Source organism: Nestor notabilis, unplaced genomic scaffold (genome assembly GCF_000696875.1).
Source record: "Nestor notabilis isolate BGI_N333 unplaced genomic scaffold, ASM69687v1 scaffold6843, whole genome shotgun sequence".
Taxonomy (NCBI): domain Eukaryota; kingdom Metazoa; phylum Chordata; class Aves; order Psittaciformes; family Psittacidae; genus Nestor; species Nestor notabilis.
In genome coordinates this window covers 10,544-32,657 of record NW_009923233.1, presented here as the reverse complement: position 1 = coordinate 32,657, position 22,114 = coordinate 10,544, and the positions used below count along the sequence as shown (strand labels likewise).

General features: G+C 40.6%; 1 protein-coding gene across 1 annotated transcript in view; it reads right to left on the bottom strand.

The window, feature by feature from the left end:
- Positions 1 to 21,506: 21,506 nt before the first annotated feature.
- SUB1 (SUB1 homolog (S. cerevisiae)) overlaps positions 21,507 to 22,114 on the bottom strand; it is a 9,544-nt gene continuing 8,936 nt past the window's right edge. Inside the window, exon 4 of the mRNA XM_010012040.1 lies at positions 21,507 to 21,839. Coding sequence (XP_010010342.1) covers positions 21,760 to 21,839 — 80 coding nt within the window. The 3' untranslated portion in view covers positions 21,507 to 21,759. The remainder of the gene's footprint in view (positions 21,840 to 22,114) is intronic.

The following is a 22,114-nucleotide window of genomic DNA, read 5'->3' as shown; positions in this document are numbered from 1 at the left end:
CATGTCCACATACACCTGAGGTGTGCTGGAGGTCAGTAACCACTGTGTGGAAGAGGGAGTAAACGGAAGCACACTATTATTTCTCTGCCTTTTTGTATTTCACAAGCATAAGCACATGATAAAAGATAGTGAGATGTCCAGATGCGCATTTTGTGGGGACAACAGAACATCAGTCAGATATGAACAAAAGACTTTGTCTTCCAGGTTACTATGTTCCCTCTTAAAGGCTTCTATTCCTTTAGCTATTCAAAATATACCATGAAAAAGTCGTATTTTACCCTTGGTCTATTCCTTGAACTGGTCAGACTTCAAGATGTGGTTTCATGATCACATAAAGCTGAACTGTGGCTACACCATTATCAAAAGGGGTGTTCTCACTCTTTACTTCATGTCTAGGGCCACGTTCCTGCTCTTTCTGCCCCTGGGTCCAGCCTCCACAGCTCTATAGACAGGCAGACACATACTGAGATAATCTGAATACTACCCATCTCTCTCTCCCAAATTAAAAATAAAGATCATCTGGAGCTGACTGTAACCCATCATCCTTTTCCTGTCTGTGCACAGGATTTCTGGGTTACCCATGGTGACATGGTGGCATGGGAGCCCACTATCGATCCTGCAACTGCAGGCGCTATGCTTTGGGAACTAGCACTCCCAAACAGGCAAAGACAAGGTCAGAGAACACAGAAGAGGTGAAGAAGATTAGTGAGAATGTATCATACCAGATGCAGTGAGCTAGGAAATGGAAAGAATGAGAGATCAAGATACAAACTGAAGATAGCGCAAGTGACAGTGAGAATAGGCAAGGGCAGGAAGGAACCTGATGATAAGGGAAAATCATTTGCCAGAAGAAAGGAGACACAGAGCTACACAGAGCATGCACAGAAATGCAGTTTGCTGAATGCATGAGAAAGAGAAGTGAAGAAAAGCAGCCAGCAAAGCTCCTTAGAACAGACGTGAGATGAAGAGCCAGAGTAAGCTGTTTGCAGCAGATGCATTTTACCAGTCAAAAAAAGGAACGAGGATATTACTCAGTTTATGTAATGCACTTTATACCTATTCAATTTATTTATAGACAGAGAATTAAATTCTCCTTGTGCTCCCTCAAAAGTATGCACTGACACACACCAAGCATAGCTTAGTGCTTACATTTTCAGTTGTGTCATGAAGGGCAGATGTCACTACCCCTGGGTATCTTGCCAGTAAGATACCCAGGCCTGACACAGTCAATAAGATTGAAGTCAACAGTAGTTTTGCCATTTAATACTCTTCAGTGTTTGGCTCTTTGCACTTGAAGACTGATGGCCAACATTAACTAATTAAGAAATGTAGTAATACAAATAAAATGGTGCTGGAAGAAGAGGTTTTACCTTCAGTTTGACTGATTCCAGGGAAGAGAAAATCATTTGCTTTATTAAAAGGGAATGAAGATACTATCATTTAGACTAAATTCTTTGTCTTTTCCCCTTACCTTCAAGTCCATCATTTGGGAATAGTAACTTTCTGTATTAAAAAAAGTGGTTCTGTTACCCAGCAATCTTAAAAGTGACAGATGCTTGCAAACTGTACTTCCAGTGGAAAAGAGGGAGAACAGTTGTTAGAAGAGCTGAATAGAACAAAAAGAGATGTTGCCTGTATCTTGGAAGAAAGATTTTTTAAAGTCTATTTCCCCTATAGGCAGCCTCATTTGTACTCTGTCATGCTTATGCTATTGATATTCTGATGGAAGGTCACATACTGTATGTTCAGCATCACATAAATCTAGAAAAGGAGAATAGACTGTGCCACTGGGTCTGCAAAAAGATTGATAATTTCTACAGATGTCACAAAGCCTCCTTATCACTTTTAATAATGCAATCTCTTATTCTTGAATCAGAAATCATGCAAAATAAATTACTTCCTTCTAACCATATAATCATTCTTTGCCTTCCTTTCAGCCTGGACAGACTTGCAGTTAGTGTCATTTTTTGATGCCAGGAAATTCCCAGCCTGTATCAGCCTCTTGACCTCTAATTCAATGTCTTGTGCCAAACACCAGCCGCTTCAAACATCTCTCTGATGGTGGCAATACAGGACACCTTACTTCATGGAAAGCTGCCTCCTACCCACTATCCCTTACTCATTGGTTTGCATCCTTCAGAATTATGATTTTCTGTCATGCTTTGATACAAAGCACCAACAACTGACTACATACCCTTGCAACAGGTCTCCTATCCTGAGCACACTTAGTTTTCGTTCTGCAGGAAAGCTGCCCTTTTTCCTTCTTATAACCCCTCCATCATTGCCTCACAGAAAGGCTTGATGCCAATTAACACTGACTGTAAACCACCAAGTCAGACAGCACCCTTGTCCCACAGATTTTAAGGACAGTGGAAGTCATACTTACAAGTCATACTTAAAATGGAAGAGACTTGTGACCCTCCCAGTTTCACACAAGAGATCCCATAGCACTTGCCACATTTGGGGTGAGCAGCGGGTGAACGCTGCTTGTGCCCTGAGGTCTGCCCCCTCCCTGACCTTTCCTTCTTCCAAAAGCAGAGGGGTTTAGGCCCTGCCCTACAGGACACAGACATATGGGGATTTTTATGATACATGTGAAAACATAGAATACACGAAGTTGCCTCAAGAGGCTATGGCAATTTCCCACCCATTATACACCAAAAAACATCCTTCCTTTCCTTCACCAGAAAATATTTCTTCCTTCTTTGTTTTCCTGGCTATGTCAGTAAATTGCACTAACAGCAATGTAAATGTAGTCTGTAGGATTACAAGCTGCACCATAAAAGTCATAACAGGTTAGAGACAGAACGTTTAATTGCTGCTTTTTACTGTAGTGGTTAGGTCCCCTGTGTAACTGAACAGAGGAAGTAATTGCTCTATACTCAGTATTAAAAACGGACACAAAAGATCCACATGGATCAGATTATTGCACAGCTAATAAACTTGTTGAGAAAACATTTAAGAAGATCACACAGATTAGCAGTGATCATATGCCACAGGATCTGAGGATCATCTATGCACAGGAAGCAGACTGAGAACAGTCAGACACTCAGACAAATGAAAAGAGATTTAACCTGAAACTGGCTTTAAGCAAAGCCACAGAAAGCCAAATACACATCTAAACATTACACCATCTATGTGTTTAAGATAGATTTTGATGCTTGCTTTGTAATATTTGTTTAAGAACAAACTAAGACGTTGCTCTGTAGCTACAGCAGGTTTATATGCAATCAGTCATATGTTGCTTAAGTTGCAGATATTCCAAAAATAAGGAAAATATTATTAAAAGCTGAAAGAAAATATTTTAGAATTACATTTCAATAAGCTAAGAAAAGATACCCAGGGCCAAATTAATCCCTGTTGCAATCACACTGACCAAAACAGAATTGCATTTGGACAGCTTTTCATCACCTTTGCCAGCCATATATCTACATCTTACAAAACCAGAACCTAATGCAATGAGCCGCATTTCTAGTGCTATCCACTGTCCTGCAAGTTTGTTTGCTTTCACAGCCATTCAAAAGGAAACCTGGCAGTTCAGTTCTGTTACTGCATAGATCTGACCTGCCAGCTATCAGAATAGCAGCAGTGCAGCTGGTGAAGGGTCTGGAGCACAAGTGTGATGAGGAATAGCTGAGGGCATTGGGGGTGTTTAGTCTGGAGAAGAGAAGGCTCAGGGGAGCCTTTATCGCTCTCTACAACTACCTGAAAGGAGGATGGAGCAAGGGGGTGGCTGGTCTCTTCTCCCAAGTAACAAGTGATAGGACAAGAGGAAATAGCCTCAAGCTGTGCCATCTAATCCAATGACTGGTCAGGCTAATCAGCAGGGAGGCAGCCTGACACTGCTGCAGAAGATCCAGCTCATGAATGAGAACCAGGAACGGAAATGCCTGCTCCACTGGTTACGTGTTCATAGACTCACAGAACCCCGGAATGGTTTGTGTTGGAAGGGACCTTAAAGCCCCTCTCTGCCAGTTTAAAGCCATTCCCCCTTGTCCCATCCCTACAGGCCCTTGTTCTCGCTACAAGAAATGAGGGGAGATCAGAGGATTTCAGGCAGCCGGAGCACTCGGCTGCTGGCTCAGCCAGCAGAACTCGCACACTGAGTCCAAAGCAGCAACTCTGGTGAAGTCACTTGAGGTGTTCTTGGTAACTCCTAAAGCACCCGAAGAACACGATCGCCACCCACCTCGTTCCACGCTCGTGTGTCCACAGTGGGCACCGGCACCAAGACAAGAACCACCAGAGGAGCTGCTGTTGCCTCCTCCACCGGTAGCTTGTGTTCCTTGGGGCAGTTGTCTCCCGTTGCCCCTGGTGACGGGTTCCATGGGGTTCCATGGCCTCGCACACCCTGCTCCTGCTCCAGAACCGGGGATGTTAGTGACCACATTCCTCCTTGGGTTTTTTCAGATTCCCTTTATGCATGTGCCCTTTTCAGATCGTTTTGGACCTGCCTCCACCACCCCCTGTGGCAGCAGGCTCCTGAAGCGCTTTCCTTTTCCTGTCTTAAAACTCTCTCCACAGGCTACATCCAGTGCCACCTAGTTCTTCTGTTGTAGGACTTGTGAGAACAGGAATCCTCCACTTCATTTATCTACCACCTTCTCGATTTCCTAAATTTAATTGTAAACCTCCCAGCTATCTCCTCCCAGACTCGGGAGCCCGAGTCTTTGCTGTGGCCTCACGTAGCTGCAGCAACACCATGGACTGATCTAGATGTCCAAGAGCATCTGCCTTTGAATTAAACTAGTAAAGTTCCTGGCTTTTGGCAAATAGGAAATAGGAAGCTGCTCTAAGGTGTCCCTTTCAGGAGCCTTCTCTCCTCCAGGCTGCCCCAGCCCAGCTCTCTCAGCCTGGCTCCAGAGCAGAGCTGCTCCAGCCCTCGCAGCATCTCCGTGGCCTCCTCTGGACTGACTCCAACAGCTCCACATCCCTCTTGTGCTGCGGACCCCAGAGGTGAACGTGGGACTGCAGGGGGGTCTCATGACAGCAGAGTAGGAGAGAATCACCTCCCTCAGCTTGCACTAAACGTACCATTACTGAAAGGATTTTTATACTTTTAGGCACAGACAAGATGGATTTTAGTTAAAACAGGTAAAAGCATCTTCCATAAAAACTCTGTGAAAGCTGTAATCACAAACCAGCTTAATGAAAAACCTTAACAACATTCTCCACATTGCCCAGCTTTTGTAATGTAAAATACTATTTTGAAAAGCAAATGAGAAACCAGCTGACACTTTTCCCCTTTCAGATTCCCTGCAAAGCTGGGAGTCTAAATGAATTGCACTCACATTTCAGAAGACATCAGGCTCCCATCCTAAATGTTCATCTCCAAAATTTCAGCCTGAAAGATATTTGGGGCAAGGGGGGATGATATAAAATATAAACTTCACTGGGTGTTACAACAGAAGCACTGGCAGCACAACAACATCAATGCAACTCTATCTTCCTGGATGCTCCATAGGGCCAGCTCTCCCTCCCAGTGCCTGGCTTGAATTCAAGAACTGCTGAAATGTGCCATTTCCAACTATTTCTTGTGTTACCTGCACTCAGCGTAAACTCCTCCCAAGGACTCAGGGCCCCTTTCTTGCAAGCTGATGCACATGAGCCTGCACAAACTCCCATTATCCTCAACAGGGCTCTGTGTGGGTGTAAGGGTCTGCCTGAAGAGACCACTTTGCAAAATCAAAGCCTAAGAGACTGCACTTAAGTGCATTTTCATCTCCGTCTCCAATCCTCCCTGCAGCTGCGCCTTACTTATCTCTCCCCTTAAGACATCCTTCCTCTTCAACTCAGTCATCAGTCAAGGCTCATATCCCAAAGTTCTCTGCACTGAAATCCAGACTTCCATGCTCTCCATCTTTTTAATCAGAAGGCACTATGCTTCTCTCACCAGTTTTTTCTTCTCCTCATTACCAGCCAGCTCTTTACCCCCATTAAAAGCTCAGTCTGTTGCCCAGTGGATCAGCTTAAGATCAGCCTCAGCTCATCCTAACCTTCACTTGTGAATGAAGCCAGGTCTGCATCAAAGCTGACATTTTCATGAACTAGAACAGGGTCAGGATATCTGATTCCCCAGACAAGGATTTCAAGTCTCAATGTCATATGTTTATGATCAAATTTTATTCTAGAATAAACTTGTTATGGATTTGTTTTCAAACTTGCAAACCCCTCTGTTTGTACTAACCTCTTTGAAATGCATTTCTAAAGAAAAAGCTATCTGTAACCAGCAAAACTGCCCTGTTAAGTCTGGTGTAACAGCCTTCACTTTGAATATTTAATTTCAAGGCCAAATGTGCAAATCTACAGACACCATGACACAAAGGATCCATGACTCTCCGTGGTTTCTGAGCCTGGTTTTCACTCCCTTTGTTGCTGTGATGGTAAGAGTCAGGCTGTTTTGCTTTCATAATTCAAAAAAATGTTGCTGTAAACTAAACATTTAGTAGAAATTTATATTTGTTAAATCTTTCATAAGGGGTTTGTATGGCCCCAGCTCTGCAACCTACTTCTCAACGAGTAAACTTTTCACAGAAAGGATGTGGTTGGAAGGGACTTCTGCAGATCACCTAGTCCAATCCCCCTTCTGAAAGGGGACAAATGGAGGAGGTTAACCAGCATCATGCCCAGCTGGGTTTTGAATATCTGCAAGGATGATGACTCCAGCAACTCTCTGGAGAACCTATTCCAGGTTCTGTTGAATCACCAGTATTATTGATAAAAAAGGTTCTGTATATTTAAACAAAATTTCCAGTATTTCAAGTTTGTGCTCACTGCCTCTTATCCTTTTTCTAAGAGGAGTCTGGCTCCGTCTTCTTAAGTCCCCTTCATCAGGGATCATATGCATTGATAATCCCATCTCAAGCCTTGCCTCCTCCAGGCTCAGAAGATCCAGCTCTCTCAGCTGCTCCTGGACAGATGCTCCAGACCCTGCATCATCTCTGTGGCCCTTCACCGGACCCACATCAGTAAACCCATCTCTCTCATCCTGGGGCCCCAGCAGAGGCCCAGCACTCCAGCTGAGCTTCACCAATGCCAAACAAAGGGGAAGGATCACTTCCCTTGACCATTTGTTACCACCAACAAAGCCTCTTGTCATAAGGAACAAAGCCACATAACTGATCTTCCCTCCGATCTCAGTTCCTCACCTCTTCTCATGGACACCCTAAAAACTCAAGTGACTGATCCTCCTGTACAGAGTTATTTGCCAGTGTATTTACTGGACTGGGGCGCTCATGAGGTATTTACCAGTTAATCCCAGATCTTGCTTCAATCCAAAGCAACTCCCTTGCATAACAAATTACCCAAGTGTGTATATCAATTCCAGAACTCCATGTGGGGGAAAGACAGGCGTGTTTCCACAATGATTTTTCCAGCTTCATCCACTATTACTCTCATTCCTGAACCTGCAACATTTTGTTTCACAGGCGTTGATTTTCCTTCAGGATGAGGCTTAACTTAATCTTTTTTCTTTTCTTTTCTGCATTTTTCAGATTAGCGATTTTAGAATATACTTTTTTGCACTTCCTTATGTTTAGAAAACTGGAAAGAAGACCCCATATTGTTTGAGACCTCACACTGGCTGCGAGATCTCCCTTTATCTCCCTAAATTCTATACAAGCTAGAGAGCATAAAACACTCTACAATCATTGTGTTTTAAATGTGAGGAGACCCTGCTTTATTTTTTTGCATTTCACTGTAACAAGGTAAGTCTCTGTTGGTCAGTAAAAGTTTTTGCCCAGTTATCCTCAGCAATTACCACTGCTGAAACTCTCAGCTACACAGAGTAGTTTCTTGTTGAAATGCATCTTTGGCATAATCCTGCATAACTTAGTAAGTAGTTAAAGTTTGCTCCTTTCCTAAATTTTTCCTAAAAATTCCCCTTTCATGGCAAAAAAACCCCAAAAACAAAAACCAAAAACAACTTTAGCAGTAGATGTATTAAAGAAATGTACGCTCCCACTCACTCCTATCAGAGGAAATATTCCCCTGGCTTTCTCACTGTGTTTTATAACCAGACTTTTTCCTGAAGCTTTCTGTAAGCATACATGGTGAGAGATATATTGATTTAGGTGGACTGTTGCAGAGCTTTTCTAAAAATGCAAACAACAAAACAATCCTTTTGCTCTTTTTCCCCTGTCTTCGATCCCATAAGCCCCAAGAAATCACTTGAACTTCAGTAAACAAGTTACCACTAACAAAACAGAGGCACTTCACTTTGAAGCCCTACTAACAGTATCTCCTGGCTACAATACACCCAGAGAGATGCCCCACCTTGGGCACCCCATCTCCCTTCTGTCCATCTGCTTCCCCCCAGCAGCTGGTCCACATGCACCTACCACACAATAGGGGGTTGCTTAGTTCCAGCATGCCTTGGTTTTATATAATGCCTTCCTGCACCCCAGGAACAGGTACATGCATTGTAACTTCTGGGGCACTTAAGAGGTGTAATAAATTGAGTGGCTGAGGCCTTTTTGAATTGATGGGATTTAAAGTTCAGAGTAGGGATGGGGATTCTCAATGTGTCAAATCCTCACAGCTTTTGAAAAATGCTGAAGGGATTCTACCTGCAGACCCACAGGAGTAGGAATAAGATGCATCTTGTCATACATACTCAGACCTACTTATCTCCACTTTTCATTTGAAAATCTATACAACTAAAAAAGATATTGCAATTTATTACATCTTAACAAGATCGACAAATTCTGAATTTTTCCAACATTTAATTGGTCAAAGTAGAACAAATTACATTGTGCACTTCACCATTTTTCAGTGCTAATTTTTTGTTTCCCCCTTGCCCTCCCAAAACAACAACATAAATTATGTGTAAAAATCTGTAATTTTTTTTTTTTTTTTTTACTTACTTCCGGGCTGGGACCAAGCTTCTAAGTGGAAGCAAATTTTAATGTCCAAGTTATAACCTCTGAAAAACAGCTTATAATGAGAATGCTGACACAATTCTAAGTGGATTGACATGAATAGCGCCAATATAATATAGTCAAAACATGTGGGGAATAAAGTATTTTGTTTCTGAAGGATATGAAATTCCCAACTCAGAATAAAGTATACGTCTGGTATTTACTAGATTCTACCAAACATAACAATTTTGCAAAACATACAAGGGCTTCAGGGAGTATAGAATTCAATCACAACTCAAAACCTCTTCATCTTGGCTACATTTGAGACAAAGGGATTCATGAGCCACAGGGGCTAGCTTCTTTCCTTCCGCCAGAAACTCAAGTGGGCTTTATCCCAAGTGAATAATGGTAATAGATAAAATAGGAGTTCAGCAAAAGATCTGCCTAGCAGAAGCATTCATAAGCCCACATAAAATCCAAAATGTTATAAACCACTTGGAATGATAAACTATGTAGTAACTATGCAGCATGGGAACCAAAACAATATACCAAAAAAGGAAGAGAATGGGAGTTCATATATCTTTGAAAGTCAGCAGAGGTAGTTTCAATGCTGACATGAAGCAGAGCCTGAGATGAGATATTATCATGTTATTCTTTATTAGTTGTTAAGCACTGATATTGTATTCGGTTCTTTGCCAGACAGCCCTTGTCCTAATGGATTCACAGTTGCAGGCTCTCTGCCATTTGTTCCAGCCAAATCTTAAGTCCTCTCAAACTCCTAATGTCAAGATGGATAAAGAGATCTGCCAACACAGTGACTGTATGATAGAACACAATGAAGAAATTATACAGTGCTACAAATACAGAAAGAGTTAATTGCACTGCTACAAATCTCTTACTGTGGGAAATACAGAAAAAGGAAACGTTTAAGAATGATGTGAATGGGAAGAGATGGATTAGTGAAACAATGGATTAGTCCCCTCCTGAGGACAAGAAAACTGGCACAGAGTAGAGGACTGCAGAAGATACTTACAGAGCTCTACCCAGCCTCTTCAATAAGACAGAAACAGGAAGGAATAGCCATGAAAAGCAAAAGGAGCAAAAGGTGATGGAAATCAAGGTTTGTACAACACAGGCAGCTATTCTGACCCCTGGGCAAAAAGAGCAAACAGAAATTAGGAAAAAAATAGTGACTTGCATTTATCAAAAAGAGTTGCCCCTCTGCCTTTCATTACTCCTGCTCTCAGCTGCATGGCCATACCCTTGGTACTGACACAGGCACTCATCTGATGGGAGAGGGGTCGTCTTCCCCTCAAAAGAAACTTACTTGCTGTTCCTGATAGGTTATTTTTCTGCCAGATTAGCTACTTGAAGTGCAATGGAGAGAGGAATGGGACTGTATCTTTTCTGCATCAGAAAGCCACTAAATTGGTTTAGCCCACTTCCCCCCTAGATGCAACCCTCATCTGCATACAAAAGCTCTTCAGCTTTGCTAGGGGAGGTTTCCATGATGCAAAAGCACTTTTGCTGGCAGGGAACTTCACCATGAATGCAAGCACAACTGAACTTCAAAGGTCTTGTTATTAAATCTCACTTTGTTAGCTTGTTTTCACAAGGTCGAAAATGTAGGAAATTATTAGGAAAAATTCACTCTGGTGTGTGGCTAGCAACATGGGTTTCACTGAGCATTCACAAATGTAAGAACCTGCAGCCTCTTGGTACTAGTTACCAAGTTTCGTGTTGTCAAAAATCAGCATCGCATCAGCACATTTTAAGTAGGAATGGCCAATGGGTGTCTCAGTTGTCAATATTTAAAATAATGCTGACATCTAGTGGCAGGCTGCACTTATACACGTCTATGCAGGGCTGTGTGTGTCCAGCAACATTTCTTACCCTTTGGAGTCAACAGGCTCCACTTGGAAGTGTTATGTCTCTCCCAGTTGTGCACTGTTCAAACAAAGAAAATGCATCCTAGTTCTGCAGAGATCATAATTTAAAAATATGAGGGGAGAGAAAGCACAGGAAGGAAATATTATTCCCCTTTTGTTTCCCCTAGGAAAATTACCACTGGATAAAAGAAATTATAAGACAGATGATTAAAAGCTGATGGGGTCAAGACTGCAGCCAACTGGAGCCGAAGAAAACTGAAGAAGAGTCCAGACTTTCCCAGATATCAGGTGCTTGGAAATGGTCATATTTGATGAGCTGGAGTGAGGCTCAGTGAATACTGGCCCTACCCCAATGCCTCCTTACTGTCAGCTAACAGGCCCTCAAAGCACATAGCTGCTGGCTGGCTCTGCATTAGAGCATTGCTGATCCTGCTCTTTCAAGGGGGAGACTTGCTGGGTTGAAGTGTCTGAAGGGGGCCATGTATAAAGGGAACACACCCAGAAGAAGCAGCCAGACCTTGAAAAGCCCCAAAGATGAGCCTGAAACCTGCCTGGGGCAAAGATTAACAATGTCTTGTACTGTCTTACCTGGACAGTGAGCTTTCTGTTGAGAGACCTATCAGCTACAAATCAAATAAAGCTATACAAAGGTAAACCTCTTTGTAAGAAGTCCTACATTTGTGTGGTTCCCTTTCTGCCTCCAGACTGCAGTTCTGCTTACTTTAAGTGCCAGAAAACTGGAAAAATCTAGAGAGGTACATCTCCAACAAATTACTGTCACTGTCCATACATCCCTCCCACACTGCATTTGCCTCCCACTATGCTAAAAAGCAAGAACAGACCCCTTGCTTATGCAGCACATTTAAATTTTTCTGGATAACTTAAACACCAAGCCCTTGAAGATGAGACTGGAATGCTTTGTATATATTCACATGATAAACTGTGAGATGGTTTCCTGTCTTCAGAGCTGTGCAAAGCTGGTCTGAAATTTTCTCCAAATGTTGGTTATTAAGAGAGCCTGTGGTGACAGAAGAGCAGAGGCTGATCCTGCATCGTACCTGATGTAGGACTAAATCAGGTAATAGATTGATGAGCAAGTCATCCTCTCTCAAGCTGGAAAATGAGTCGTGGCACTTTCTAGTGACAACAGGCACATATTCACGTGGAAACAAGTTATTGGCCTAGACATACACTTCATACAGCTGTTCCTGCATTATTTTTTTCCACCAAGAAGAGTTCAAAGAGCCTTTTGCTGTATTAAACAGTGCCATGCTTCACTTCAGAGCAGACCTAGGTGAAGGAAAGCTGTTCTCCTTTTTCAAGATGTCAACAAGTGCTGGTGGTAACAGGTAACAAAGCAGACAGCAAGATCTCATAAAGTGACCCAAGTACATCCTAAGAGGTATGCCCACTGGCACAGAGAAGCTGACAGGAGTGAAAGATACTTTAGGGACATTACAAAAGGTAGGACCATAGCCAGATCATTCAGGAAAACCTGCCCATAGTAAGGACTGAATTCACACTTCATGTCACAAAAAATAGTGTATTTCAGTACCAGAAGAGATATGAGCAGAGCCCACAGCATGAGAGGACTAGCCAGGAAGCCCACATGCAGTAATTCATCTTTGCAAATTTTGCAAGTTTTCCTATATTTTACAGTTGCTCAGTGTTGTCTGAAACAGTGAAATCCTGAAACAACAGAGGCACTATGTGGCCCATGTGGTCTGTGCTGCTTCTCATCTCACTGCTCTGGCGATGCTCCTATAGGGTAAACCTAAATTCTTAGCAGTACAAAACACATATTATTCTAAACATCTTGAACAATGAACATTATCTTGTTTTAATATGTTGCTCAAAGTAGTCATAGCAAGCCTAAAATACATCTCCAAAACACTGGCCAATTAAGCCATCAAATGGAATTGACACTGGAATGTTTTTCCTGAGGGCTGAAGACAACTGTTTTCTAATATTCCCAGTCCCACCATTAACACAGTAAGAGGGTGTTACTTAAAACAACGTTTTAATTTCAACTCTCATTTCTTTGAAAACAATTACTCAAATACCTATTCCACCAAAGTCAAAGTATTGACTGAAGGTTCATGTGACAAGAAGCAGCAGGGACACTCGTTTCATTTCTAAGTGCTGCCAAGTGCCTCGGCACTACTGGCAGTAGTAGCAGTACAGAGCACTTAAACAAGCTTTATTCCAACTACTTGCTGTCATAACCCAATATTATCTCTGAGCTGACTTTACTCTTCTCACAACATAGTCCTCCATAAAACATGGAGGAGGTTGACCTTTAAAAGACCAAGAAAATATCTTTGAGATTTAGAAACAGTTTGAGAATGAAGGATTCCAACCCAACAACACAGTGTTGTTATAGGCCACAAACATGCAGATTTTCAGTAGTTCTACAACAAATACTTGCAACAACCTTCCTACTCTACAACATCCAAGAAAGATTGAGCACTTAGTACCTGTTGCAGGTGATTTATTAAGAGAAGTCATTGCCATGACTTTGCTATAAAAGGGGTTTATTAATGATTAAATGATCAAATGATTGAATGGGAATGGTGGTTAAGCAATTACTGAATTGTAATTTAACAGTGATTTGACAATTATTTAAAGGATGGTTTAAAAAATAATAAAGGCAGTGGTGAAATGTTCTGCTACTTAGTACATTTCTAATGATTAAGGTATAGCTGGATATACAGACATATCACTAGCATACAATATACTGAATGTAAGCAAAATGCCACTTACTTTGCTGTAGGTGCTGGCTGAAGGGTCTGTGTCTCCATAAGCAACTTTGAGAGACATCTCCACTATCTGGCATGCTCCTGTACAGGACTGTTCCATGTGCCTGGGGAGGCTACAGGTATTTATAGCATGAAGCGATGGACTTGTAGTCAAACCTTGCTTGGTGTTTGTGCTGCTGCCTCCTGATGTGTCCTGGACTCCTTGGTCCCTGAGAAGATGCGGCCTTGCGTGGTTCTCATGGACTACAAAACAGGGCTGGTATAGGTCAGGCCTGCTTGCCGGTGATGGCAGAACCAAAGTGCTGCTCGCTCATCCATGGGGGCATCCGTCACAGTACCACTCATAAACTCACCAGTGCACACATACACTGCACTAACCTATACTCATTACTGAAGTACTGTTGTCAGCTCTTTACATAAGAGGTTTGTCTGAATATTTGTAGCAGAAAATGTAATACTTACTAAAAAGTAATCATTACGATTTACACAGGGAAAAAAAATGTACACTGTTGAAGATTTACCAACAGATTGTCAAACTGTTTTATAGGAAGGGTTTCAATTCAGATCACATATACTTTTAATGTGAAAAGCAGTGGTATGAGTTATTTTATTCCACTTCACACCTTCCATACATGTTGCATTCAAAAGATCCGTAATGAAAAAATCTGCTTGGTAACAGGACAGTATTATGTTACCTTGCACCAGGGCTCACCTCCTAAGCACTGCACCCATCGATGACACCTATGGAAGTGCATTAGCAATGACTGAAACAGAAATGTAACCAGATGCAAAACAGAATTGCAAATTAGCTAAGCTATATGCCAATTTCAGATTTATAAATTTCTTGACTATGTGCTGATCTCAAGCTTCTTGGAGACAAAACCACACAAAATAGAATGTTTAATTAATAAACCTAAGTATCTATCCGACTTCAGTAGAAGATACCAAGAATGCTAAAGTCAGTCATGCTCTTTGTCCTGGGTTCAGCTACAGCAGTCATTTTTTCTCCTTCTCAGTAGCTGGTGCAGTGCTGTGTTTTTGACTTTCGGCCTGGGAACAACACTGGTAACACCGATGTTTTTAGTTGCTGCTAAGTAATGTTTACTCTGACCAAGGACTTTCTCAGTCTCATGCTTTGCCAGAGAGGAGGGGAAGCCAGGAGAAAGCAGAGACAGGACCCCTGACCCAAACTGGCCAAAGGGGTATTCCATACCACAGCACGTCATGCCCAGTATGTAAACTGGGGGGAGTTACCCGGAAGGCCCAGATCGCTGCTCGGGTCGGGCTGGGTATCGGTCGGCGGGTGGTGAGCGGTTGTGTCCTCTCCCCTTGTTACTCCTCTTATCGTTATTACTGGTAGCAGTAGTGGTTTGTATTATACCTTAGTTACTGGAGTGCTGTTATCTCAACCCGTGGGAATTACATTCCTCCAATTCTCCTCCCCATCCCTCGGGGAGAGGGGGGAGGAAGGACGGGAGGGGGGAGTGAGCGAGCGACTGCGTGGTTCTGAGTTGCCGGCTGGGCTTGAACCATGACACTCTTCAATAACATGGCAGACTGCTGATGCCAAACTATTGAGGCAATACTGACCTAAAGCAGAACAAACTCATTTCCCAAAGCACACAGAAGCCTCTTTGTCCAAGAACTGCCACACAAGAAGTCAACAGGTCTCTTCCTTCACCCAAGGATGCGACCTCCCTCTGTGGAAGGCTCTGAAGTTCTCACAAAGCTTCACACAAATTTACTTATTCAGTTAACATGAATGCTTCGAAATACCAAAACCACAAATCAACCACTTAAAAACTGTATATTGGTATAGGTTCAATTAGCTTTAAAAGTTCTGTGGTGCCAAACAGTGTTTATCTAGGCAGATTTCTTTGGAAAATAATCATTGCTATAACTTTTTCTAAAAAATTGCATAAAAAAGGACATATCTGATAAATCTGGTGTTTGAACAGAAGCAGCTCCAAATTTTAGTGTTTTTTAACAGTCTGGAGTTTAGCTTTTGCCTTCAAAATGAGAAAAATACTGTTTCTAGAACATGTCCTGAAAAAGTTCACAAAATAACTCACTTCTTTAGCTGTACATTTCCTTCTCTTCAACTTTTCACATGGCACATTGCAAGCTTGCAACTCTGTAGTCTTAACAGACATGTCTTTCTTTCCAAGCCATTCGGACTACAGAGCAAACAGACTCAGCCAGATAACAATCTAGGAATCTAACAAAATCTAGTAAGAAATGCACCCAAGCATGACCTTTGCAAGTTCATTTTCAAAAGCTGCAACTGGACCATGTTAAAAAAGGAGTGGCAAAACTCCTTAATGATCACAGAAAAAAAAAAATATAAATTTCCTGCAAAACTACCATAAAATTAAAACACCAAGACATGAACAAATTTATAGGAGGTGTCAGGAAAATGTCTAGATAACTTATTTACAAAAACCTTTTCCCAAAACCCACAATGTTTGTTCCCAAACATTTTAGCAAGTAAGCCGCAAACATTTTTCACAGATTACTACAAAATGTTTTGAGGGATGAAAGGCACATTACTATAGAATAGTAGCATAACAGATGATGAATGGAAACAGGGAAAAGATACGCACTGTCCCTACACAGACTCAGAGGAGTGACTCAAGAGCAAATTAGGGCAACTAGTTCTCCCACTACTGAAACACGACAACAACATATACTGAAAAAATCTCTCTAGAAAAGAAAAGGATGGGTGGTGAAAAAATAGTGTATACGTAGGGGCAAGCATACTTCAAATTAATGTTGTCCAAACTTTTCTTTGAATAGACACAAGCACTTATTATTTCATCATAAATGCTATTCATGTCCTATGTGGCACTGTAGGAACTATTCAGGCTACCCAAGCAACTGTGTTTTCTTTCCATTAACCAAATGATTGCAACTACAAATACCACTTTTTATGGCAAGCAGAAATCCAGGTGAAAACTCTATTCATTTTAACCCAAGAATAGTCTCACTGTGGCTATTTTCCAAGTTGTCAATAATCACTTCAGGGGAAAAAGCATTTCACCAATATTTTCACTGGAGACAATAATCCAAGCTAGTATGAGGACAATAATTTCCTTTCGGAAGTATCATGTTGACCAGAGTAATCCAACTATTTTAAGTATACTTTATCACAATGGTGAAAAAAAACCCAAAATAAAGACACATGCCATTAATTAGCCAGTGTTAGCAACAGTAACCTTATCTGCCAACTATCATCAGGATCCTGTTGTTAAGATATTCCTCATATTGTAACAACATGAGTGCAGCTAGAGATTCTTGTGTTCAAAGAAATGGAAGGATATTTCCAGTCAGAATACAAATAGTAGAGGAAATGCAAAGGCAGCTGCAGATCTCAATAAGCGATGGCAGATGAAAAGCAGGGGAAACAGCAAAGCCCTGCAGAGCCACTTCATGTTGAGATAGCTGGCAAAAAGCTTCAAAGATTACATAAAAATCAACACCACAAACGCACACCAAAGTTTTTTTGCTACATATGACCTAACTTCAAATTTCAAGTAGTTAATTGTTGTGGTCACATCAGTCTCAAGTTTGCTGTCCATACACAGTGTCATTCGCTTCTCCCTCAGATACACTGTGTGTTGATACTTAAGCAAACAGCACAACTTTCAGGTCTTTCTAGTCCCAAAATGTAATGGGCTTTATTTTCAACAGTGTAAAAATTATTCTGACACTTCAGCCCATTAGCAAAGGCATAAATTATTTAAACTCTTCAGGTGCGAAGCAGATCTTTAGATAACACACAACTAACAGCGTTATGTAAGAATCTTACCATTTCTTTACTTCAGAAGTTTTTATCTCATTAACTTCTGCTCAAGTGAATTGATAACAGAAGACTACTAGGCATGGTGGCCAATGAGGCATAAACTGTATTTCTTACTTAGCCTTATCAAATACACCTAGAGATTTGCAAGAACAGTCTGTTCATTCCACCAACTTTCGCAGTTTTCACAGAAAGCTCTATTCACCTTTAGGACTGAAAGCCCACCTCCTTCCAAAAACTTGAGTCCTCAACCCAACCTCAGTTCCTACCTCATTCACCATCCCATCTGTGATGAGTATATGGATCCAGTGAAAGTGAAAAAGTATAACGAAAACCAAATTAAGCAGATCTTAAAAAAAAAAAAAAAAATCACAGCATTTTTGTTATATGAAGTGCAATACTGAGGGAACAGCTGTCACCAAGTTCCCAGCCTTTCCATTATCCCCATAACTAAAGGCATGTCCCTTCTGCTCACAAGACAGCACAATTTGAGCTTCCCTGACAAAGCACCACTTAAGCCAAGGGCCATTTATTTCAGTTCTTCAGCAGGTGTCTTCACACTTTTACATGACAGTATCAAGTTGAGAGCAGGGAACACACAGGCTTGCTTCACAACAGGAAAAATACTGCCTATCAGATTGCTTTTCCGTGCAGTCACCAGAGCTACAAAGATGAATCCTACCAGTAAGTGGACAGCAGTAAACAAGGATTAAGTAGGACATGATGACTCTCCATTTCTTCCCGGTGAGCAACAGAAATTTCTGTTTCTGTGGCTATGAATTGCTAAACTAATCAATACTACTTGAAGAAAAATCCATTTGGTTCAAGGCTACAGTCAGTTAATCCGCTCCCCTACCAACCAGTCACAGCATGTATGTGAAAAACAAATGCCCTTCCCAAAGAAGTCTATGCTGACCTAACTGACCAGTGATAGTAAATAAGTAGGTGAGAAGCTTTTCCCCATCTCAACTACAGTTACGTTTATTGTCAGATCAAAAAGAAACTCCACTGAAAAAGATAATCAGCCATTTTCTTAGCAGTAGCGATTTATCAAGCACTTCCCTTCTGTTTGATGTTTGAAAGTGTGTTTACATCTGCTTCTTCCCTATGTACATGACACTTGTTCTATCATAGTGAAAAACTTCTATCCCTCCAGGCTACACAATCAATCCCCCGCCCACTAACACAGACTGAGTACGAGACAACACAAGTTTCCAAATTTCTAAATGACAGCAGTTTCAAGAAATACACAGCAGTTTCTGTAACAATTTAAGAAAAAATAAGTTTTAGTGCAGCTAAATTTCTATTAATAATAACACTATGTCAACGGAAGTCTTCATTTATTTCCACGTGTTCAAGTTGTTATTACATGTATGCCATTTAACTATTTTTTATTTGAACATTAAGGTAATTACAGTTGGAGGGCTCAAATTCCCGGTGGTCTCTGCAGTAGGTACCACCAGAGCAAAACATGAAACATTCCACATGGTTAACAATGACATGTGTGTTACCAGAAGTACAATAATCATTTTTTTGCTAACAGATCACATAAGAAGTACATAACTGGATCATTTCCTGTAACAGAAATATCAAACTTAGTACTGCATTTGTTTAATTTCAATATGAACATCTCTACATAAGAGCAACATTGTACATGACAGTTCGATATATCACACATATGGTACTTTGGCAGCTCTAAGTGTGATGAATTTTCCCTCCTATGCTCCACAATAGATTTAACTTGTAAAACATATTGCTAATATGCCCCGCATAAATATCAAGAACCAAATACATCTTTCTTTTGTCACCTTAATGGGAAAAGGAGCAGTGTTCTTGTTTCTTATTACACAGCCTTTTCATACACGCACCATCTTTCTCTGCATGTCCCTAACTACCATTTTGTCTGCAAGAAAATAGTCTTTATTCAAGAAAATCTGAATTTTCTTCTCAAATTAGAAAAACTATAGCCCTAGACAATTTCGTGACAAATCACTATCAATCACTACATTAAAAGCTTTTCACTTACTCCCCCTCAAATGAATGAACTTAATTCTCCACCTTCCTGAACACAATCACGTTCTCTGAATACAGCTGGCATCCAATGACCTGCTATCACAGCAATCAAAGTGAGGACAACATTCCCTCTAATATAATCATGCACTTTGAAGTACTCACGTCAATTTGAGGTAAAATTGCAGAAACCTGGTTGCAAAATTTCCAATTTAAAGGAAAAAAAACCCAAACCCACATGTACATACTGCAAATAATAAAATGCCTAGAACACATCGATAGTGATCTGAAGCAATTTATTTCATTCACTCATTTGTGAATTTTAGCATATATTTCATATTTGTTCCATTTGGTCCAAAGATCCCTACATTTAAGAGTCACTCAAAAAATAACGTTGTGCCCAAAAATGCATTTGCTGCCACAAAACACCTCTTCACCCTTTTATTCACCCTCAAGTAGTTCTTAAAAACCTCAGATTTCCTGAGCTTTACAAAAACAGATCTTAATTTCCTACATAATATGCCAACAATGGGTAAGTTAAAAAGCAGCTGGAGGTATCCAACACAGTATTTAAATTTAATAACATATATTTACTTTTATGAAGTCACCCTTCCTCACTCTCAACAAATATCTGCATTGAATTACAAACTGCAGCACAAGAACAGTCTGTGTATGCACATCCATGCATGACTGTAATATAAAAAATATTATATTAAGATATTCCAAAAATCAAACAAATACTAAATCCTGGGTACAAAATTTGAAAACTACATTAAATTTAACATCAAATAGGAAAATTGCAGCCAAACCAATTAAGTTGTACATTCACTATGTAATCTTGAAATGTCAATTCTCATGAAGTGGTTTCATCTTCTCCTTCGATTAACTGAATTAAGCCAGAAAATAAACTCTCCTCCAATTCTGCTTATGTACGTGTCTTCACTGTAGGTACTATGTCAGCTAACTTTGATATTTCAGCATTAATTTCTGTACTGGTGTGCCCCTTATCTCTCCAAGTTCTACTCAAACATCATATTCTCCCTTCTTCATCCCATTGTTTGCGACAGCTGTCAAGAAGCCCTTCAACTGGGGCAGCATCTGGTCTAACAGAGCTTCCACTGGACAGAAGCTCTTCTTATCAGAACAGTACAATGGTTGATAGCAAAGTTCACTAGAGTCATGATCACTATGTACCAGGGCTCCGCTGTAAGTGCCAAATATCTTCTGTACAAAAGATAAATCAGCTGTGCACATGTTAAGCCACACAAAGCAAGCCAAGTCCTTCAGGCAGGCAGTGTGGACAGAGTGAATGCTCTGTCCCTGGCAGTGTTCACAGCCAGGCTGGACAGGGCACAGAGCAACCTGGTCTAGCGGAGGAGGGTGTCCCTGACCATGTAGGGAGGTTGGAACTACATGATCTTTAAGGTCTCTTCCAACCCAAACCATTCTATGATTCTATGGTAGCCAGACCATTTTGGCTGAGGCAGTTTTAATACTGTTTGACTGTTAACCTGTGTTACAGCCTAGTTCAAGCATCATTGTTTATGCAATACTCTCAAATGAACAAGAGCCCTACAAATACAGGTTAACTGTTCTTTTCTCTAGGTAACTAGTTAGTTGTGTTCAAGAATGAATTTAATGCAAAGCTTGAAAAGGGTACCTAATAACCACATTCGGAGCTTTTTAATACTATCTTACTCTGAGGTATATGTCTATTACCGTAGAAGTTTATGCATCACGTTCTAAAATCTAGGCTCCAAGAAAAAAGTCTGATTTTATTTTCTAAGCCAAGCAAGGTAGAGAAAAAATTAGAAGAAACAGCATGTGGCTTGTCCTCAAGTGTTATTGTTTAGCATAACACTTCATGCAAGTAATGCAAAAAGTCTATACTCAGGACTGTTTACATCTGAATAAATAGGGTAAATTAGCAAATATTGTATTGAAAATTATCTACAAAAATGTGTTTTACCAAGTATTCACTGTTTGTATCAAGTCTTAAAGCAGAAAGCTGTCAGGGCAATATCAAGGAGTATGAAATAAAAGAAAAAGATTAAATGGAGACATTTTAAGAAATGTCCTCAGAAAACAAATTCATATTAACTGCTAACTAATCTGAAACTAAAATAAAGTCTAAAGCATTGGGTGGCCTTGTCAGCAAATACCTTCAATCAAAAGGCCATAAACAAGTATCCTTTACATATTACTTGATTTGTTTATTTTACACCATGAGGTGAAAGCAACACATTTCCTTTTAGTAAAGTATACACAAATAGCCTCACTCAAAATACACTTTTAATGCACATAAAAAAAGTATTCATCTTACAAATTGTTTTGCAATCCAAATATACAATAGCTTGGAAAACAATGTTTTAGAAAACTAAAGCCAATGTAAAAAGACTGCTTAAAACAACTAAAGTGATAAATGTTTCTGTATGGCTCTGTCTTTACAGTTTTCTTACTGCATCATCAATATCAGAAATCTGTTCCTTCAGCTGGTTCCACTGTTCTGGATTTAAAGAAATACCTGAAATGCATTAAAAATAAACACTTAAGACAAAAAAGAAAATTGTGGTACAGCATCTTGCATATTTACTGTCAAGGCTGGCTTCATACACGAAGTCTAACAACCGTCTTAGTTACTCACTTGGAACACTTCAGTTTAACCTTAGACTTTAGTTTATTTCTGGTCAAGTTTAAATTACAAAGAAAATGAGTACAGTGTACTAAATTCATTCACAGGCAGTGAAATACAGGTCTGGCCCTGATAGAAGGCAGCACAAAAGCCCTGGGTGAGTAGCA